Raw genomic sequence first — 14,845 nt, 5'->3', positions numbered from 1 at the left:
CCCTCTATGTGTTTGTACTTCTTTGACTCATGAGGTGTAAGCGTTTCATTCCAGGTAGGCACCAACACCAAATCTCTATGCTAATCTTCAGAATAATATAGGGTGTTTGTCTAAGCTTATAAGCTGGTCAAACTAATTTATAAGCTCTAAAATTAAGTTGACCCGTTTGTTTATAACTTTTTTGAGCTTATAAGTTGAGCTTATAAGCCAAAAAAAATAAGTTGGGGGGGAGGTACTTTTTTCTTTTGGCTTATAAGCACTCTGCTTATAAGCTAGTTTGACCAAGTATATTACCACATTATCCTTGTTTAATTTTAAAATTCCATAGTATACCCTTATTTAATGTAGTATCCTTTTTAGTCATTTTATAATAAAATGTACTTATAAGTCACATTTTACCAAACACGTCAACTACTTATCAGTAACTTATAAGTACTTTAACCAAACACGTAATTGCTTAAAATTTCAAATGCTTATAAGCTAAAATTGGCTTATAAGTACTTGTTGCTTATAAGCTAATTTTCATAAGCTCAGACAAACACCCCCTATATTCATTACACCTACTCAACCCTTGAGTTTAAAGAGCTAAAAACAAGAACAAAAACAAATGTAATTTAAGTCTTCCATAATATAGACGTTCATCCAATCACACGACATCTCGTAATGCATGTTTTTATTCTTATAGAGAGAAGTGTTTTCACATTTTCTTACTGAAAATGGAGGAGAGGAGGAAATATTCCTCTTTATTAGGTGATTTTATATCATATATAATGATATATTGGACTATACAATTCAAGAAATACTTTTATGTTTGTGATGGTCCGTGTGCATATCACTAATAAAAGAACTTATCCAAAGCAACCATAGTTGAATGAGTGCATATACATCTGTGACTGTCAGTATTAAAAACTTTTCATTTATAAAAAGGAAAAACTCAAAATGAGTTATGAATGTCTGTTAAACTTTGGGATTATGTTTCAGGCCTGTTTGCTTCAATAAGATCAAAAGTTTTGATAAACATTGGACTAGAGACTGATAACTGATAAGAACTTGGTTTTATATTAGCAATAAGGTTGGGCCAGGGCTTAGCAATGAATCTGGGTCCAAAATGGGTTTCTAGGTCTAAGCCCAAATGAAAATCTTGTTTAGTGTGTGTTTGCTTCTGCCTCCAGCCATACATAATGCTTTAGGAATTGCAGACCACTTAAAAGGCTATTGATAATAATTTGATTACGATCTCTTATCAAATAAAATAATGGTTTTTATGTTTATGCTGGCATCAGCTAAGCTTGAAAATGTCACACACATTGGGTTGTCTCTAAGAGCCACACAGTTATTATATTCTAATGCCGACTGCTTCTTTAATAAATGTTTTATCAGCAATAATTACATTTTTACATTATGAAGTTACATTAAATTAGTAATGAAAGATCAAAAGTCATAAGTCATCTTACATGAATGACAAAATATATGCATAAACCATGGCCGTTTTCATGGACCCTTTCATCAAGTGAGATGCAATTCTGCAGATTTAATATTGACTCCAGCTCTAATATAAAAATTATTTATCTTTAAACAGAACTGACAGTGATTGATAAGAAATTGGAAACTCTTCCATAAATGGTTACATGTTGCTTCTGAAAAGAAAAGTGTATTTGATGCAAATAACATTAAATTTTAGATCAATAATAGGAGTGAAAACTAGGAATATATGAAGAACTATGCTGCAACTTACACCAAAAAAGTAATGAAAGATGAAGGCTAGCCTTATTGGTGAAAATGAAACGGTGAATAGACCCACCAGCCAATAGAAAAAAACAGAAAAAGTAACAAAAAAACAAGAATATGACTGAAAGTTTGGCCGAAGCAACAGGTAGAAGATAAGCAAAATGGGGTCCATTGAACTATTTTTACCTATATTATGCACTATGATTAGACATTGGCTATCAATAATTGAATTTTATATCCATTTCAACTCATAGAACTTGTAACCAATTTATTATACTACTGCTATAGTGCTATCTAATAACACAACCACCACTCTTAACAACAAACAAATTTCTTCTTCTTCTTGTTATTCTTCTGGTTGTTGTTGTTGTTGTTGTAGAATGAGATCAATGGCTATTACAGGCTATTCTTCAACATATATTCTTGTTCAAAGTCCTGGTTCTGTTTTAAGGCCTGCAAGAAAGACTTTTATGCTTAAACAAAGTCAAGTTCCAATCTTGAAAACACCTGCACTTAAGATCAGATCATCCTTCAAAACCAAGGTCAACATCTAATCTCTTTTTTATTCTCTTCTTGCTAATATTTCAACACCCTTTTGCTTTTCATTTTTGCTTAACAGTATTGCAAAGAGTTGTTACAAGTCAACACAACCCTGTTGGATCAAGATGATCAACTTCTGTTTCAAACTGTTAAAGTGAAGTTGCAGGGAGTTGTAACTACTTTTGTGGTTGGTTTTAACAGGTATTTGAGGACAAGTTAGAAGGTATAATCTGCTATAGAGATGAGAATGGTGAGATGGTTTGTGAAGGATATGATGAGGGCCCTCGGTTTCCTCGACAGATTCCAACAACAACATATGATCCAAGGTAAAAAAAAGTACCCTGCTGTAAATAATATACTATAATTGTCTGTAATTCAAGTCTAATTATAGAATTTTGTGGATGTTTTGGACTGATTCAGGGATGCTGAGATAATGAACATTCTTCTACAGAGGTGGCTTGATATTGTTAACAATGGTGAATCAAGCAAAGCTGACAAAGGAGTTGCTGTGAAAGAAGACATCAATGGGAATGGCTTTAATTCATTCTACTAATCAATGCTTAACTGGACAACAATTCTTCAAATGTATTGAAATAACAGTGGTGCAGTATGTAAACAGATTTCCTCAAGACATAGGATGTGAATAGTGGAGCATAAAAGCACTGGTTTTATCTTTGAGGCACTTTCGTCCTTTGTAATGTTCTCTTTCAATGCCTTGCTGTAAATCAAAGAATTTGCAGACCATGTATAGGTAATTTACTCAACTATGAACACCAAAAGATTAATAATAAAGTGGCATTTAGAAAGTCTCAAATGAACTGTATTCTCATGTTTTACAGTAGACCAACATCTATCTGAGATTATCCACTAGGATAAGTTCATTGAAACATCGGCCTCAAACTATATAAATACTTGTGTTTTTCAGTTTCTTTTTAAAACGTCAGACTGAAGAATTGCATACTGATACTATCAACAAGGTAATCATATTCAAATCACAAGCAGTGCTGCCAACTCTTCCCCATATCAACCCAGAAAGATATGAAAATACAAAATCTCTGGAAATAACACCCAAGTAAAGAAGGAAAGAAAGAAGAGGTAGAGACAAGTTTTGCAATGAACAGAATTATCTATTATATTGAAATATATGACAAAAATTCATATAAATACAATGTACATGTGGGAATGCTACATACATGAATAAATCTTTGTACAAGGATTTCGTGGAGAGGTCATCAAATATTAAACCCCTGACAGAAATTTCTATGGCTCTAACAGCCTTGTTCTTCATCTCCTAGCAAGTAATAAGGAATTTCTCATTTTAATAAACATAACAATGAAATTTCTATCGAAAAAGAATCAAAATACGGAAAATCTATTATGGAAAAAACCATATGGAAGGATTGATTCTAAAATGACATACGGGATGCACAAGCACATTGAATCACCATTTCTTTCTAACAAGGTTTCATGTCTGTGTTCTCTTCACATAAATCATCCTGCGATTTACTAGGAATGATAGAAGGAGGGAACCATTGATCTGGAACCATCAAAAAGTAGGTAGTCATTGCTTTCCTGAACCGTTTTTTGTACTGCTTGGGTGAAATTACAGTTGGTGATGCGTTCTTTGGCCCGCCAAGGATACCCGAAGCCTTCACCCATGTTTCAAGGTGCTTATCCCATGTATACTGTCTCATGAAATCAATTATTCCAAGAACTAACTCATGCTTCTCTTCGTCCACCCCAACCAATAACGAATAGTCCATTACATCAACTGACTGCATAGACACAAGTAAACAAAGAATTAAAACAAATTACGATAACATACTCTTTCCCTGTCCATCAGCATACCCTGCCCCTTTAAGCCAACAAACAGAGATCCAAAACTTACCGCTAGAAAAGCAGTATCATTCCAGACCGCTCGCTCCAATAATCGCTTTGCCTTGTTTCCCACAAAAATGGGAGAGGTTGGCATTGCTTCAATCAAGTTCTGGTCTAGCAGCACTTTGTTGCTCCCACTAGAATCAGGATTATAACGTGACCGGGAAGATCCTTTGAGATCATAAAGCCGTGTTACACTCCTTGCAAACAAGAGATTTTCCATGACTAGAACATCCATCTTTAGTTCTTTCCCACCTTTCAGATGCTTTGAAGTAACCTTCCAAACATAAAACCAAAATGGACAAATAAGTCTCAAAAAGTTCAACAACAATAAAAAAAATGACCTGTTATTACTATTCTTCTAACCCCTTAATCTTTATTAAGCCATTTTCATTCAAAATAATTAGCAAGCAGTACGAGAAATTCAAATTAAGATGATGATAGATGCAGAATATTAAAAGGCAAGTCTAAACTTGAGTCACTTTCTTTAAGCTCCTATGTTTCCTTTTTCTTGACAAGATCTTTTCAGCCATACTATAATTGGTAATAAATATTATAAGTTGAAAAAAAACATGGACTATCGTCTACAACGGATTTCTGAGGTTTTCAGATCAAAGCTGCAGCAGTTGTCTAATGGAAGAATTTAAGTGGATACCTAACACCCTAAGCCACAGGACTAAACCAGAGCCCATACTGCCTGCTGAAAACTCTGTCATTGATGGCTGCAAAGGTAGGGCGCAGTCAAGAGATCAACAAAGTCCAAAGTGTTCAATGCTTCAGTGGTCACTCACATATATCACTTTGTCTTTAATAGTTAAACTTTTCCACTTTTACATCTCTAAACTATTTAGTCTGTTTCACTAATATGACTCTTGACAGAAATTAAGCAAGTGCCAAAAATAATAAAAGAAATTTCTTTTTTAACAAGAAAAATGGTCTAGTTTCTTTAGCACATTTATCCGGAAAGTGAAAACGATATAGATTTGAAGAAATCAGCTTTATATAATTTGTTTACGGTTGAACGGGCTTTGAAATTACTCCATTAGTTATTCAATGGATGACTAAGCATTTAAATTAATCCAGCACCAATATGATAAATTGTACTATACAGTTTTTATGTCCCCAAGTACTGGTACCTGATAAATCCCGAGAATCTTTGCCAGGCATGTTGGACTTCCAGTGCTAATTGATTCAGACAAATACTTGAAATATTCAGGGGCAAACTTTATAAATGACTCCAGCTCTGTCTTTGTCACTTGTTTGATGATGAAACGATCATCCAATGTTTTGGCAAAGAAAACATTACTCTTGCCACCCTGGGCACCCCACTTCTTACAACGGCTGAGAGACCTTATAAAATCAAGCTCAGATGGGCAACAAATCCTCCTTAATGCTTCAAATCGCTTTGCAAAGTAACAAGTTACAGAATATTTCACCATACCAAGTGGACCATCATCTTTAAAAGAAATTTTGGGATGGAAAACCTTTGTATCTGACAGTGGATCCAAAATCAGGGAGCTACGAGATCCAGACATGGATAAAATGCCATCATCTGCTGACCCAAAACTTCCATCAAAAGATTGGGACAACTGATGGTATACTGAATCAGATAAAGTAAATGAAGACATAAGATCCCCACCATCTTTGGGTCTTTCCCCATCATCAGCCAGTAGTCTGGCATGATATTGTGGTGATAGTAGAGCATATGATATAATACTTGTGGGCTCATCATCATAAATAGGAACTACAGTGTCATTAACACCCACAGGCAGAAGCAGCCTAGCCCCACACTGCAGCTCTGATTCTCGAAAGGACGTAACATAAACCGGATTATATTCACCCAGTGTATCAAGTTTCTGAGCACTTGTCAAAAAGTTCTTGTTTAATGAGCGGTAAAAGTTTAAGAATGGCATTCTTAACCAGCTTACAGAGTCATCTATATTATCAGGGACCTTGTTGGACAAGGCAGGTGAAAGAGAATAAGTAACCTTGGGCTCTCTATGGTCTTCCTTCTGGTCTTCCGAATCTAATCCTTCTGTCACTACAGGTACAGTAGAGGAGTCTACCATGGCTGAATCAGGAAGTACACAGGTATTATCCTTTGGTATTCCAACTGCTGGAGAGTTTTCACCAGTCCATTTAGCCTCTAGGGTATCTGACAAATTAGTAACTATAGGAAACTGCCCCTCAGAGAGGGCCCTACGTATATTTAACTCAGCTTCCAGGAAGTCAGATGGTTCACTGAAGCTTGCACTAGCATAAAAATTAGTTTGGTCTTCTTTTCCATGATCCAGATCTTGATCCTTGTTTGTCTCTTGAAGAACTCCATCTGATACGTTAGTGCCATTATCACATCCTTCTTCCTGAACCAAGCTCTTTTCAAGTTTTGTGTCAATGAGAAGAGAATCATGAAGACAAGAGTCTGTTTCAGGCTTGGTAGTCACATTCATCTCAGCAGGCTTCTCTCTGCTAGTCAGGACTTTCTCATCTTCTTCTGATACTTCACTGCTCAAACCATTCTGGAGGCTAGTTTTAACTAAATTGGCAGCATAAACTAGGCGGTGATCCCACATATAAGATTGGAAAAGTAACTGCCTCCTCAACCGATTGATCTCAAGAATGTCAATAAGAGGTTGGCCCTTTTTCATTTCCCTGTTCAAAGCTTTTTGGAGTGATTCCTAAATCAATGTCAAGAACAATCAGAAAATAATATGAAAAGCAGAAAATGAAATAAAATGTATATTTTCTATGTCTATTACAGAGATTCTCAAAGTATAGGAAAATGGTTGTACAAATCTAACCAGGGCCAAGGAACATATCCTAAAATAGGAAGCACCTAGTGGAAATCAATTGATCAAAAGATATTTGTATGACACATACGTGACTAAAAACGTTCCTAAGTGAATCATATAATAAAAGAGAAAAGAAGAATATCATCCAAACTTGCACATGATTAGCATAAGACAGTACAGTAAATTCATCTTCATGAGTATTCAGTTATTTGAGTGCTACATATATGCGATGGTCATGCATCAAGATTGAAGGGCATGAAACTTTGCTAAGGCAGAAAAAATCTGCTTCTAAAAGGGGTCTTACCTCAAATTCAGTCTTCTCCTTCTGTAACATTCCTTCAAGTTCTGCAGTTTGGCGTCTTGATTCAAGTGTTTTGATGCCATTATTAAGTGCCCCAACAATTTGACTCAAAGCATTAAGTACTTCAGAGAAAAGAAGCTTTGCTCGGTAAGCCACCTGTATATGATCAGATTATTAAATCACCCAAATGAAGTAAATTGAAAATGGCTTTTTAAGAAAACCAAAATTTTGATAATTGTACCTCATTTGCTTCTTTTTGTATCCAATCCTGATGATCATAGCTGAAATCAAGTTTGTGGGGTGGAAGGTAGACAGAATGAACATCAATTGATGCATACCGAAAACAAGCAACCATTTTTCCAAATCTGCAAATGGTCAAACAATGAGGAATATAAGAGAGATGGTCATATACAAATTTAGTAGCACAAATGAACTTCATCTTCCATTATTTTCTTTCCTCAGTTTGGTCCTTGTATAATTACAACAGCAAAATGAAATTCTCACTCAGGTTCCAAGAGATTCGTTAGCATCATCCAATCAAGTTTCAATACACACAAAAGGGTTAATTAACTTTAGCTGAACCAGCAAAAATTCAATTCTAGAAAAACAGTTCATAATACTCAAATTACTTAAGTAATTACCAATGTATAAGAGAGTTCAAGATAATTACCCATAAAAACGAAGACAATCTCTATGTAGAGAGTGGCCACAGCTTGCCACCCTGCTTGCAGCTGCATGGTTTGAAAAGCTCAGCTCCAAAAATTTTCCGAAAGATAGACCCCAGGCAGCATCAGACATCACCACTCTCCGAGTTGCTGGAGGAAAACCATTGGTCCGTGGACATTGTAGGCATCTGTGCCACATCCAGATCTTTCCCTCCTTTTCACCTGGTAAGAGTATTTCAGGTAGCTTCTTAACAGATATAGTGAGGGTTCCCTGCCGGTGAGTATAACAGTGGACATGTGCTTCTGAAGGCATATCACAAGAACGACACCTATAACTCTGAGAAAAAATTAAGCTTCCTTGATTTCAGAATGTGTTTCTAGAGCTTCTGCAACTTAAGTATACATATATGAGATAAAGAGTTAACTTACCTGATCAAATAAGTGGTCCCGCAGAAACCGACCCAAAGGCTTATCAAAGCTGCCATAGTATTTGATACGAAAGAGATGAGACCTTTCACAGACAGTACCCTTCCACACGCATCTGGAAGATAAGGAAACCAAAATGCTTTGATGGTCTGAAGGTGATGGAGGAAACTCTTCTTTAAAAGGTCCTGGTTCCACAGGATGATTACTATCTTGTTGCATAGATGATACCTCTGAACCACCTAGGTGATTTTCAACTATTGCACCATTATCAATTTGGGAGCTATTTGCTACAATGTCTGGGCCCAAAGCCTTTAAAGGCCCAAAACTATTTACAGTAACATGATCATTCATGACACCCTGTCTGTTGTTGGCTGCAGATGTTTCTGCCACCAAAGTTTCTTTGTAACCCATTTCGTTCTTCTCCTTGAATGCATGGTGAGGTAAAAGCGCACCGCAAAAAGAATCTGAAATAAGTTTCCCTGTTGATGGAACAGAGGAGAGCACAGTAGTTGAATTAATTAAACTTGAAGTATGTTCAGTGGACTGCAACCTATAACTATTGGACAAAGAAGGTGGCAGTGTCATTTGCATTTTGACTATTGATGCACTTCCAGTTGATGAGCCCATCCCAGAAATGGGGACACTGTTAGATCTTTGTGGTTCAGTAACATGTGGAGGTCCCTCGGACTTTTCATTGGTAGGGACAGTGAAACCAGGTACTGTTGATATTGACCTCTCAATGCTTGATGGTTTATCTGGAAGTGCCACAATAATTGGAGAGATCATTGGAAGTTCTGGCAGAGAGGCACCTTCATCAGCAAGAAAAGATGTCTCCAATGCCAAGTGGTAAGCTGCGAAAATCCCATATTGGACCACATGCTTCACCTTCTTCAACTCGTCCCCATTAGCACCTCTAAGTAAAATCTGATATGAACAGAAACAAAAGCATTAAATAAACACCTTGCAGCAGTTTCCTCCAACCATTGAAGTCATTCTACAAGATTAACATTATGTTCTTTCAAAGGTCATAGCAACATGCTTTGCATAGTGGAAAGACTAGGAATTTCATAAATGATCATCCCTGACACTTTTTTAATTTAAATTTTCCTGTAGAAGGCCTACAAGAGGTGATAAAGTAATTTAGTTGTATGTCATTTGCATACAACAACCATGTCCATAAGGCATGTGAGCAATCTATCAAATGTTAACTTCACCCACTTGTAGCAAATGAAATTGAAAATATAGTTAGTTTTTGCTTTTTAAATTCCTTTCCCTGTCTCTTTCATCTTTTTTTTTCTAATTTTCTGTTTGGTTGGGGGGAGGAGGAGGCACTCTGGTGGTTAGTTTTCAGGACTTACAGTGCAGCCCAATGGCTTTGGGCATCCTTCAAAATACATCAATGTCTTCACCAATTTCTTTCCACCCTGGCCGGCAGAGCCAAGATCTTCCAGAAATCTCTCAACATGAAATGTCTCACAGTAGCCCACCTTTGGGGAAGAGAGATGATCAATTGAAGGCACTATTTGAGAACCTGTGCAGCGGGCTATCCGCTCTAGAAGTGGCCTCTTGATATTGAGAACAAGTGATATGTTTTTTGCAAGGAGGTACTCCTGAGCGAATCGAGAAACTGATTTCTCAACAAGAAGGACATCAGGATGGTGTGCATCTATCTTTGCCACAGCCATCTTCAGATGGTCCATTTCCTGGACAAGGATACAAGATTATCAGAACTAAAGGAAGGCAAATAAACATACATTTTCATGGACATAAAGGGAGATGATTAACTAACAAGCCAAGTAGAGGAAATGTAAACAAGCACAACCTGCTGCAACAGAGTATCAAAACTTGACAATAGGTTAGAAACACGCTGGTATTCAAGGGCTCCTCCAAGGATCAACAAGCGAGGCTTCTCCACTTTTGATGTCATCCGTCGATGAGCCACATTTTTCTTGCAAACAACTCCTTTGACCACCATACTAGAAGAATAACAATCAAATTTAAGTCAGAAAAAGAATAAACTTAAACGCCTGAAACAACAAGCATCAATACAGTTGTCACTCCACTTTTATTGTTTATTAAACATACTAAACCTTGAATAAACCAGAAAAGCACATGGGACTGGANACATTTTCAGGGACATAAAGGGAGATCATTAACTAACAAGCCAAGTAGAGGAAATGTAAACAAGCACAACCTGCTGCAACAGAGTATCAAAACTTGACAATAGGTTAGAAACACGCTGGTATTCAAGGGCTCCTCCAAGGATCAACAAGCGAGGCTTCTCCACTTTTGATGTCATCCGTCGATGAGCCACATTTTTCTTACAAACAACTCCTTTGACCACCATACTAGAAGAATAACAATCAAATTTAAGTCAGAAAAAGAATAAACTTAAAGACCTGAAACAACAAGCATCAATACAGTTGTCACTCCACTTTTATTGTTTATTAAACATACTAAACCTTGAATAAACCAGAAAAGCACATGGGACTGGAAGGATGTAAGTAGTAATGTTATTCATATATACAAGAACAATATTCACTTTGACATGCAAATAACTCTTTCATCTCCAATAAGTAGTGGAAACTTTGCAAAAAAACCACAGCCTGTTAATGAAGTAAAAGTTCAAATACTTTCTTCTCTCTTATGGTAGAAGAAAGAGAGAGTCTCACGTATAGGAGCTTTCTAAAGTTGTCAGCAAAAAGCTTTAGAATTCAAAAAGAGAGTTCTCTTTGTAGTATTAAAGGCCAGCTCCCATGTAATATAGCCCATAGCTAGGCAGATCAATGAATTCAGGTCTTCTGATTGTATGATTACTTTTTTGAATATTTTTACCCACATCCTAGGCTACTTTTGCAAAAAAATTGTTAGGTTTTGCTGCAAGTTACTATAATCAAGAAACTAGACATATAAGGAATATAGTGACTAGCAACTGGACTAGTAACCTTCCAAAATTCATAAGCCAAAACCCTATTTGATAGTTAAGAGATGGTTGCAACCATGGAACACTATTCTTCAATGTTGTAAGATGATAATAGAGCCCATTACACTGATGATTTACAAAATTAGATATCCAGATTAAATAGTATATGCATCAGAATGTGGAATGGTTTGCATATTGGTTCATATATACATAAGAAGTTACTTTCTGCTGTTTACCTCTCACGGCGACATCCAGAAGCAATGCATTTTACTTTTACATAGCCACCAGGGTCCATTCCTCCATTTTTGCTCATATCCGGCTTTAAGAGTGTAGCAGCTTCCCAAGACAGAGATGTGATGATCTCCAACCAGCTCTCTTCATCATCTTCATCACCAACAGAAAGATTCTCAACCTGTAATAGCTGAGCCACCAAAGCCCTAAAATGCCCATCAACCACATTCTTCATGGCTTTCTTGTGCTCTTCAAATGATTTATCCCTATTGCGGAACTCCCCACTACCGAAGCTGCTTGAGGTCCGGAAATATCCCCACTCTCCTGTAGGATCACCAACACCATCATCATCATCATCATCAAAAAGACCAGCTTCTCTATCATCTTCTTCATCTTCCGGATCAGGTGGGAGCCAGAGAACTCCATCATTTTCAAAATCCACAGGCCCAGCATTGACATTCTCTGAAGCATATAAAGAGGAAGGTGCCTCACATTCATCACCAATATCATGCTCGTTCTTTTTCTCAAGCTGTTGGATTCCTTCTAAGCCTTGTGATCCAAAACTGGTGTGTAGTGGAGACCCGCTCAAACTTTTTGTGGCTGTATTTTCTTGATCAAGTTGCATTCTGTGTGACCCATCATCATTGCTCATGTCATCAAACTCTACTGGACCGTAAAAGTCATTAACTTGAGGAAAATGCCTTGTTTCAGAATCAGAGCGATATACACCATACTCGTCGTCCTCATCATCACTCCTGATGCCACTAAAACAGTCAAATATAAAAATGCAAAAACAGAAGTGACTAAAAGTGGCGTATAAAAACCAGTGTTGTTGAGTGACACCAACTAATTTCATTGTAACTGTACTAATGCCCAACAAGGCTACAAGAAGAAATTTCCAAAGGGTTGTGCTCCTAATATAAATATTGACATATTGGAAAACTCCTAAGCCCTCCCATCCTTTAAGATTAAGAGCATAAACTTCCATGTTCAAATGCATTATTAATCATATCCTTGGTTGTTATCCTAATGTTAACTAATATCAAATAACAATTGCAAATATAAAAATATCTGAATGAATGAAAGTTCAAGTCAAGGCTGTTATACATGTATAATGTTCTACAGCGACAAAAATAATTAACAGGAATGAAATATCTGACCTGTTCATCGAAAATGAATATTGGTTTGGAGATGGATCGTCTATATCAGCAACAAGGTCATTATTTGTTCTTGATGCTACTGTGCCTTGCCTCTCTGAGCTTTTCTCCATTATTGGTAATTGACGAGGGCTGACACCAGAATTGTGTTGAGCTCGTTGATAAGGGCCAATTGAATATGATAACGAGCCAGGAGTAAAGCTGCTACTTTTAGCAGTGCCACTAGATTTAGTGCTGGCCAAACTTGCCACTGATGGTGAAGTACTGAGATTAATTTTAGGAACCTGGGTTCCATTATGAAGAGTATCTATACCCTGCTGCCATTGTTTGAAACAATAATTACATACCCGAATCTCCCACTCTTCCCGAGAAGAATTTGATTCAACAGATGGGGCAGGAACTGAGTTTGCTGTACACTGACCACAGAAAATTCTACCACAGAGTCGACAATGGTGTCTGCGGTTAAAAAGCGTAAACTGGGAATCACATTCGTAGCAGACTCTACAGCTTTGATCTGGCATCCAGAAATCCCTCGATAGATGAGCAGGCTCGGATCGCCAAGGAATCCATGATTTCAATAAACCAACTAGTTCAGAGAATGTCTTCCCGGGGGCATCCATCTACAAACAACCCTACTGGCCCGCTCATTATGATATGCTCATCTAACACTGCTATCAAATTCACCTCAATACAAAGAAAACTTCAAATTCCAAGAAAACCAAATATCAAATCCTGAAGACTCTCAGCACAACCCCCAGAATCTTTTACACCCAAATCAATACCAACCAAAAATCTTTGTAACTCACTTAGCAGCTCTTAGCTTTCTATCCCAATACAAGAAATGGCTACAGCAATATATACATAAAATCAAATCCAAACTTATACAATTTAGCTACACTTTCACCAAAAAAAAAATATATATATATAAATATATACAATAAAACTCACAACCCTCCTGAAATGATATGGAGCTCAGAACAAAATCATAAAAATTCTCAAAACCGGGAAGTACAAAACCAAATTAAACCTTCTCAATAACTATCAATTGGGATCATTTCCTCATTACAACCAAAACAAGAGAATTAAAAAAGAAAATCTACCTACAAATGATCCCCAAATAGGTAGGTGAATACGTGCATATATATGTAAGCAATTCTCTGATCAAGAATTTACCTGAAAAAAGGTAATCAATAACATGACAACTAAGATCTTCAGATTTATGCCACGTACACAAAACAAAACCCGTGATCAACCGAAAGCTCAAAAAGATGGAGACAAGTTTTGGTTACCCAGAAAGCGATTCTTTCAAAATTTAATGAATCAATTCCCAAAACAAAACATCAACTTGATATTCTCAACATGGAAAAGAAACAATTTTTTAATCAAATGTTGAAGATCATACCATCAAAACCACCTGCATTTCATTTCATCTGAAGATCATACATAAATGCAAACATTTCATATGATCATATATAATATTCTTGTTTTCATATACAATCTAAATTGACTAAAAAGTTTCCTTTTTATTTTTTTATATTATTTATTTTTTTTTTTCTGTGGCAGAGAAAGGGACATTTCCTAGGCTAACGTGGGTACATGATATAAATATGGACTCTAGTGTACAGCACAACAAGCAAAATAACCAAACGACGTCGTTTCTAACAATCAAATTCCAAAACAACCTCCCCTCTCCTTATTACTCAATGTTTTCAAAATAAACTCGATTCATGTCCTTATCAAATCACATTTATCAATCCTATAACACATGACCTCTACCACAAATTAATGCATAATTATTAAGATATACATATTATTATTTATATATCCTCACTAAATTAAAGATGTAAATAAATTAATTTCTAATATTTTCTTTACGCACTAAGATGAATCTAGTATTGTAATATTAACTATATTTAAATACTTATTCAAAAGAGAAGAGATCATATATATATAATATATATATATATATATATATATATATATATATGATATACTAAATTATTAATGTGAAACAAGTATAATTTTTAATTTTCAAACCAAAAATACCGTCAGATTAATTAATTAAATGTTAGATATTTAACATGTATTAGGATATAACAAATCTAATTTGGGAGACATGAGTTGAAATGTTGTCTGGTTTGTGTACTTGCGTGTAAAAGTAAGTCTGACTCATGACACGTGTTTGTATGTAGTTTTAGTTTTAG

The 14,845-nt window shown here is 36.1% G+C and overlaps 2 protein-coding genes across 2 annotated transcripts; one reads left to right on the top strand and one right to left on the bottom strand.

Annotated features, from left to right (window-relative positions):
• Nucleotides 1–1,945: 1,945 nt before the first annotated feature.
• On the top strand, nt 1,946–3,074 carry LOC116132677. Its single transcript, XM_031418345.1, has 3 exons — nt 1,946–2,270; nt 2,470–2,594; nt 2,689–3,074. The coding sequence occupies exons 1-3, from the start codon at nt 2,109–2,111 to the stop codon at nt 2,819–2,821; spliced, it is 420 nt and encodes a 139-aa protein (XP_031274205.1). The 5' UTR covers nt 1,946–2,108; the 3' UTR covers nt 2,822–3,074.
• Nucleotides 3,075–3,426: 352 nt separating this feature from the next.
• LOC116132653 (1-phosphatidylinositol-3-phosphate 5-kinase FAB1B) lies at nt 3,427–14,105 on the bottom strand. Its single transcript, XM_031418321.1, has 12 exons — nt 13,815–14,105; nt 12,645–13,486; nt 11,490–12,239; nt 10,525–10,678; nt 9,689–10,033; nt 8,334–9,254; nt 7,910–8,241; nt 7,481–7,604; nt 7,243–7,395; nt 5,283–6,824; nt 4,157–4,423; nt 3,427–4,043 (listed from the first exon to the last, which is right to left on the bottom strand). Exons 2-12 carry the CDS (start codon nt 13,259–13,261, stop codon nt 3,723–3,725), a joined length of 5,526 nt encoding a protein of 1,841 aa, XP_031274181.1. The 5' UTR covers nt 13,262–13,486; nt 13,815–14,105; the 3' UTR covers nt 3,427–3,722.
• Between the last annotated feature and the right edge of the window lie 740 nt (nt 14,106–14,845).

This window comes from Pistacia vera, unplaced genomic scaffold (assembly GCF_008641045.1).
Source record: "Pistacia vera cultivar Batoury unplaced genomic scaffold, PisVer_v2 Contig259, whole genome shotgun sequence".
Classification (NCBI taxonomy): Eukaryota; Viridiplantae; Streptophyta; class Magnoliopsida; order Sapindales; family Anacardiaceae; genus Pistacia; species Pistacia vera.
The sequence above is the reverse complement of the archived record's forward strand: the minus strand, read 5'-3'. Positions and strand labels throughout refer to the sequence as shown.

Bases quoted from the DNA above. Each gene is read 5' to 3' on its own strand.
- LOC116132677 (XM_031418345.1), top strand. From the start codon at position 2,109: ATGAGATCAATGGCTATTACAGGCTATTCTTCAACATATATTCTTGTT. The intron at 2,271-2,469 runs GTCAACATCTAA...TGGTTTTAACAG, and splicing joins GATCATCCTTCAAAACCAAG to GTATTTGAGGACAAGTTAGA. The intron at 2,595-2,688 runs GTAAAAAAAAGT...GGACTGATTCAG, and splicing joins ACAACAACATATGATCCAAG to GGATGCTGAGATAATGAACA.
- LOC116132653 (XM_031418321.1), bottom strand. From the start codon at position 13,261: ATGGATGCCCCCGGGAAGACATTCTCTGAACTAGTTGGTTTATTGAAA. The intron at 12,240-12,644 runs GTCAGATATTTC...TAGTGGCATCAG, and splicing joins TATTCATTTTCGATGAACAG to GAGTGATGATGAGGACGACG. The intron at 4,424-5,282 runs GTACCAGTACTT...TATGTTTGGAAG, and splicing joins AGATTCTCGGGATTTATCAG to GTTACTTCAAAGCATCTGAA.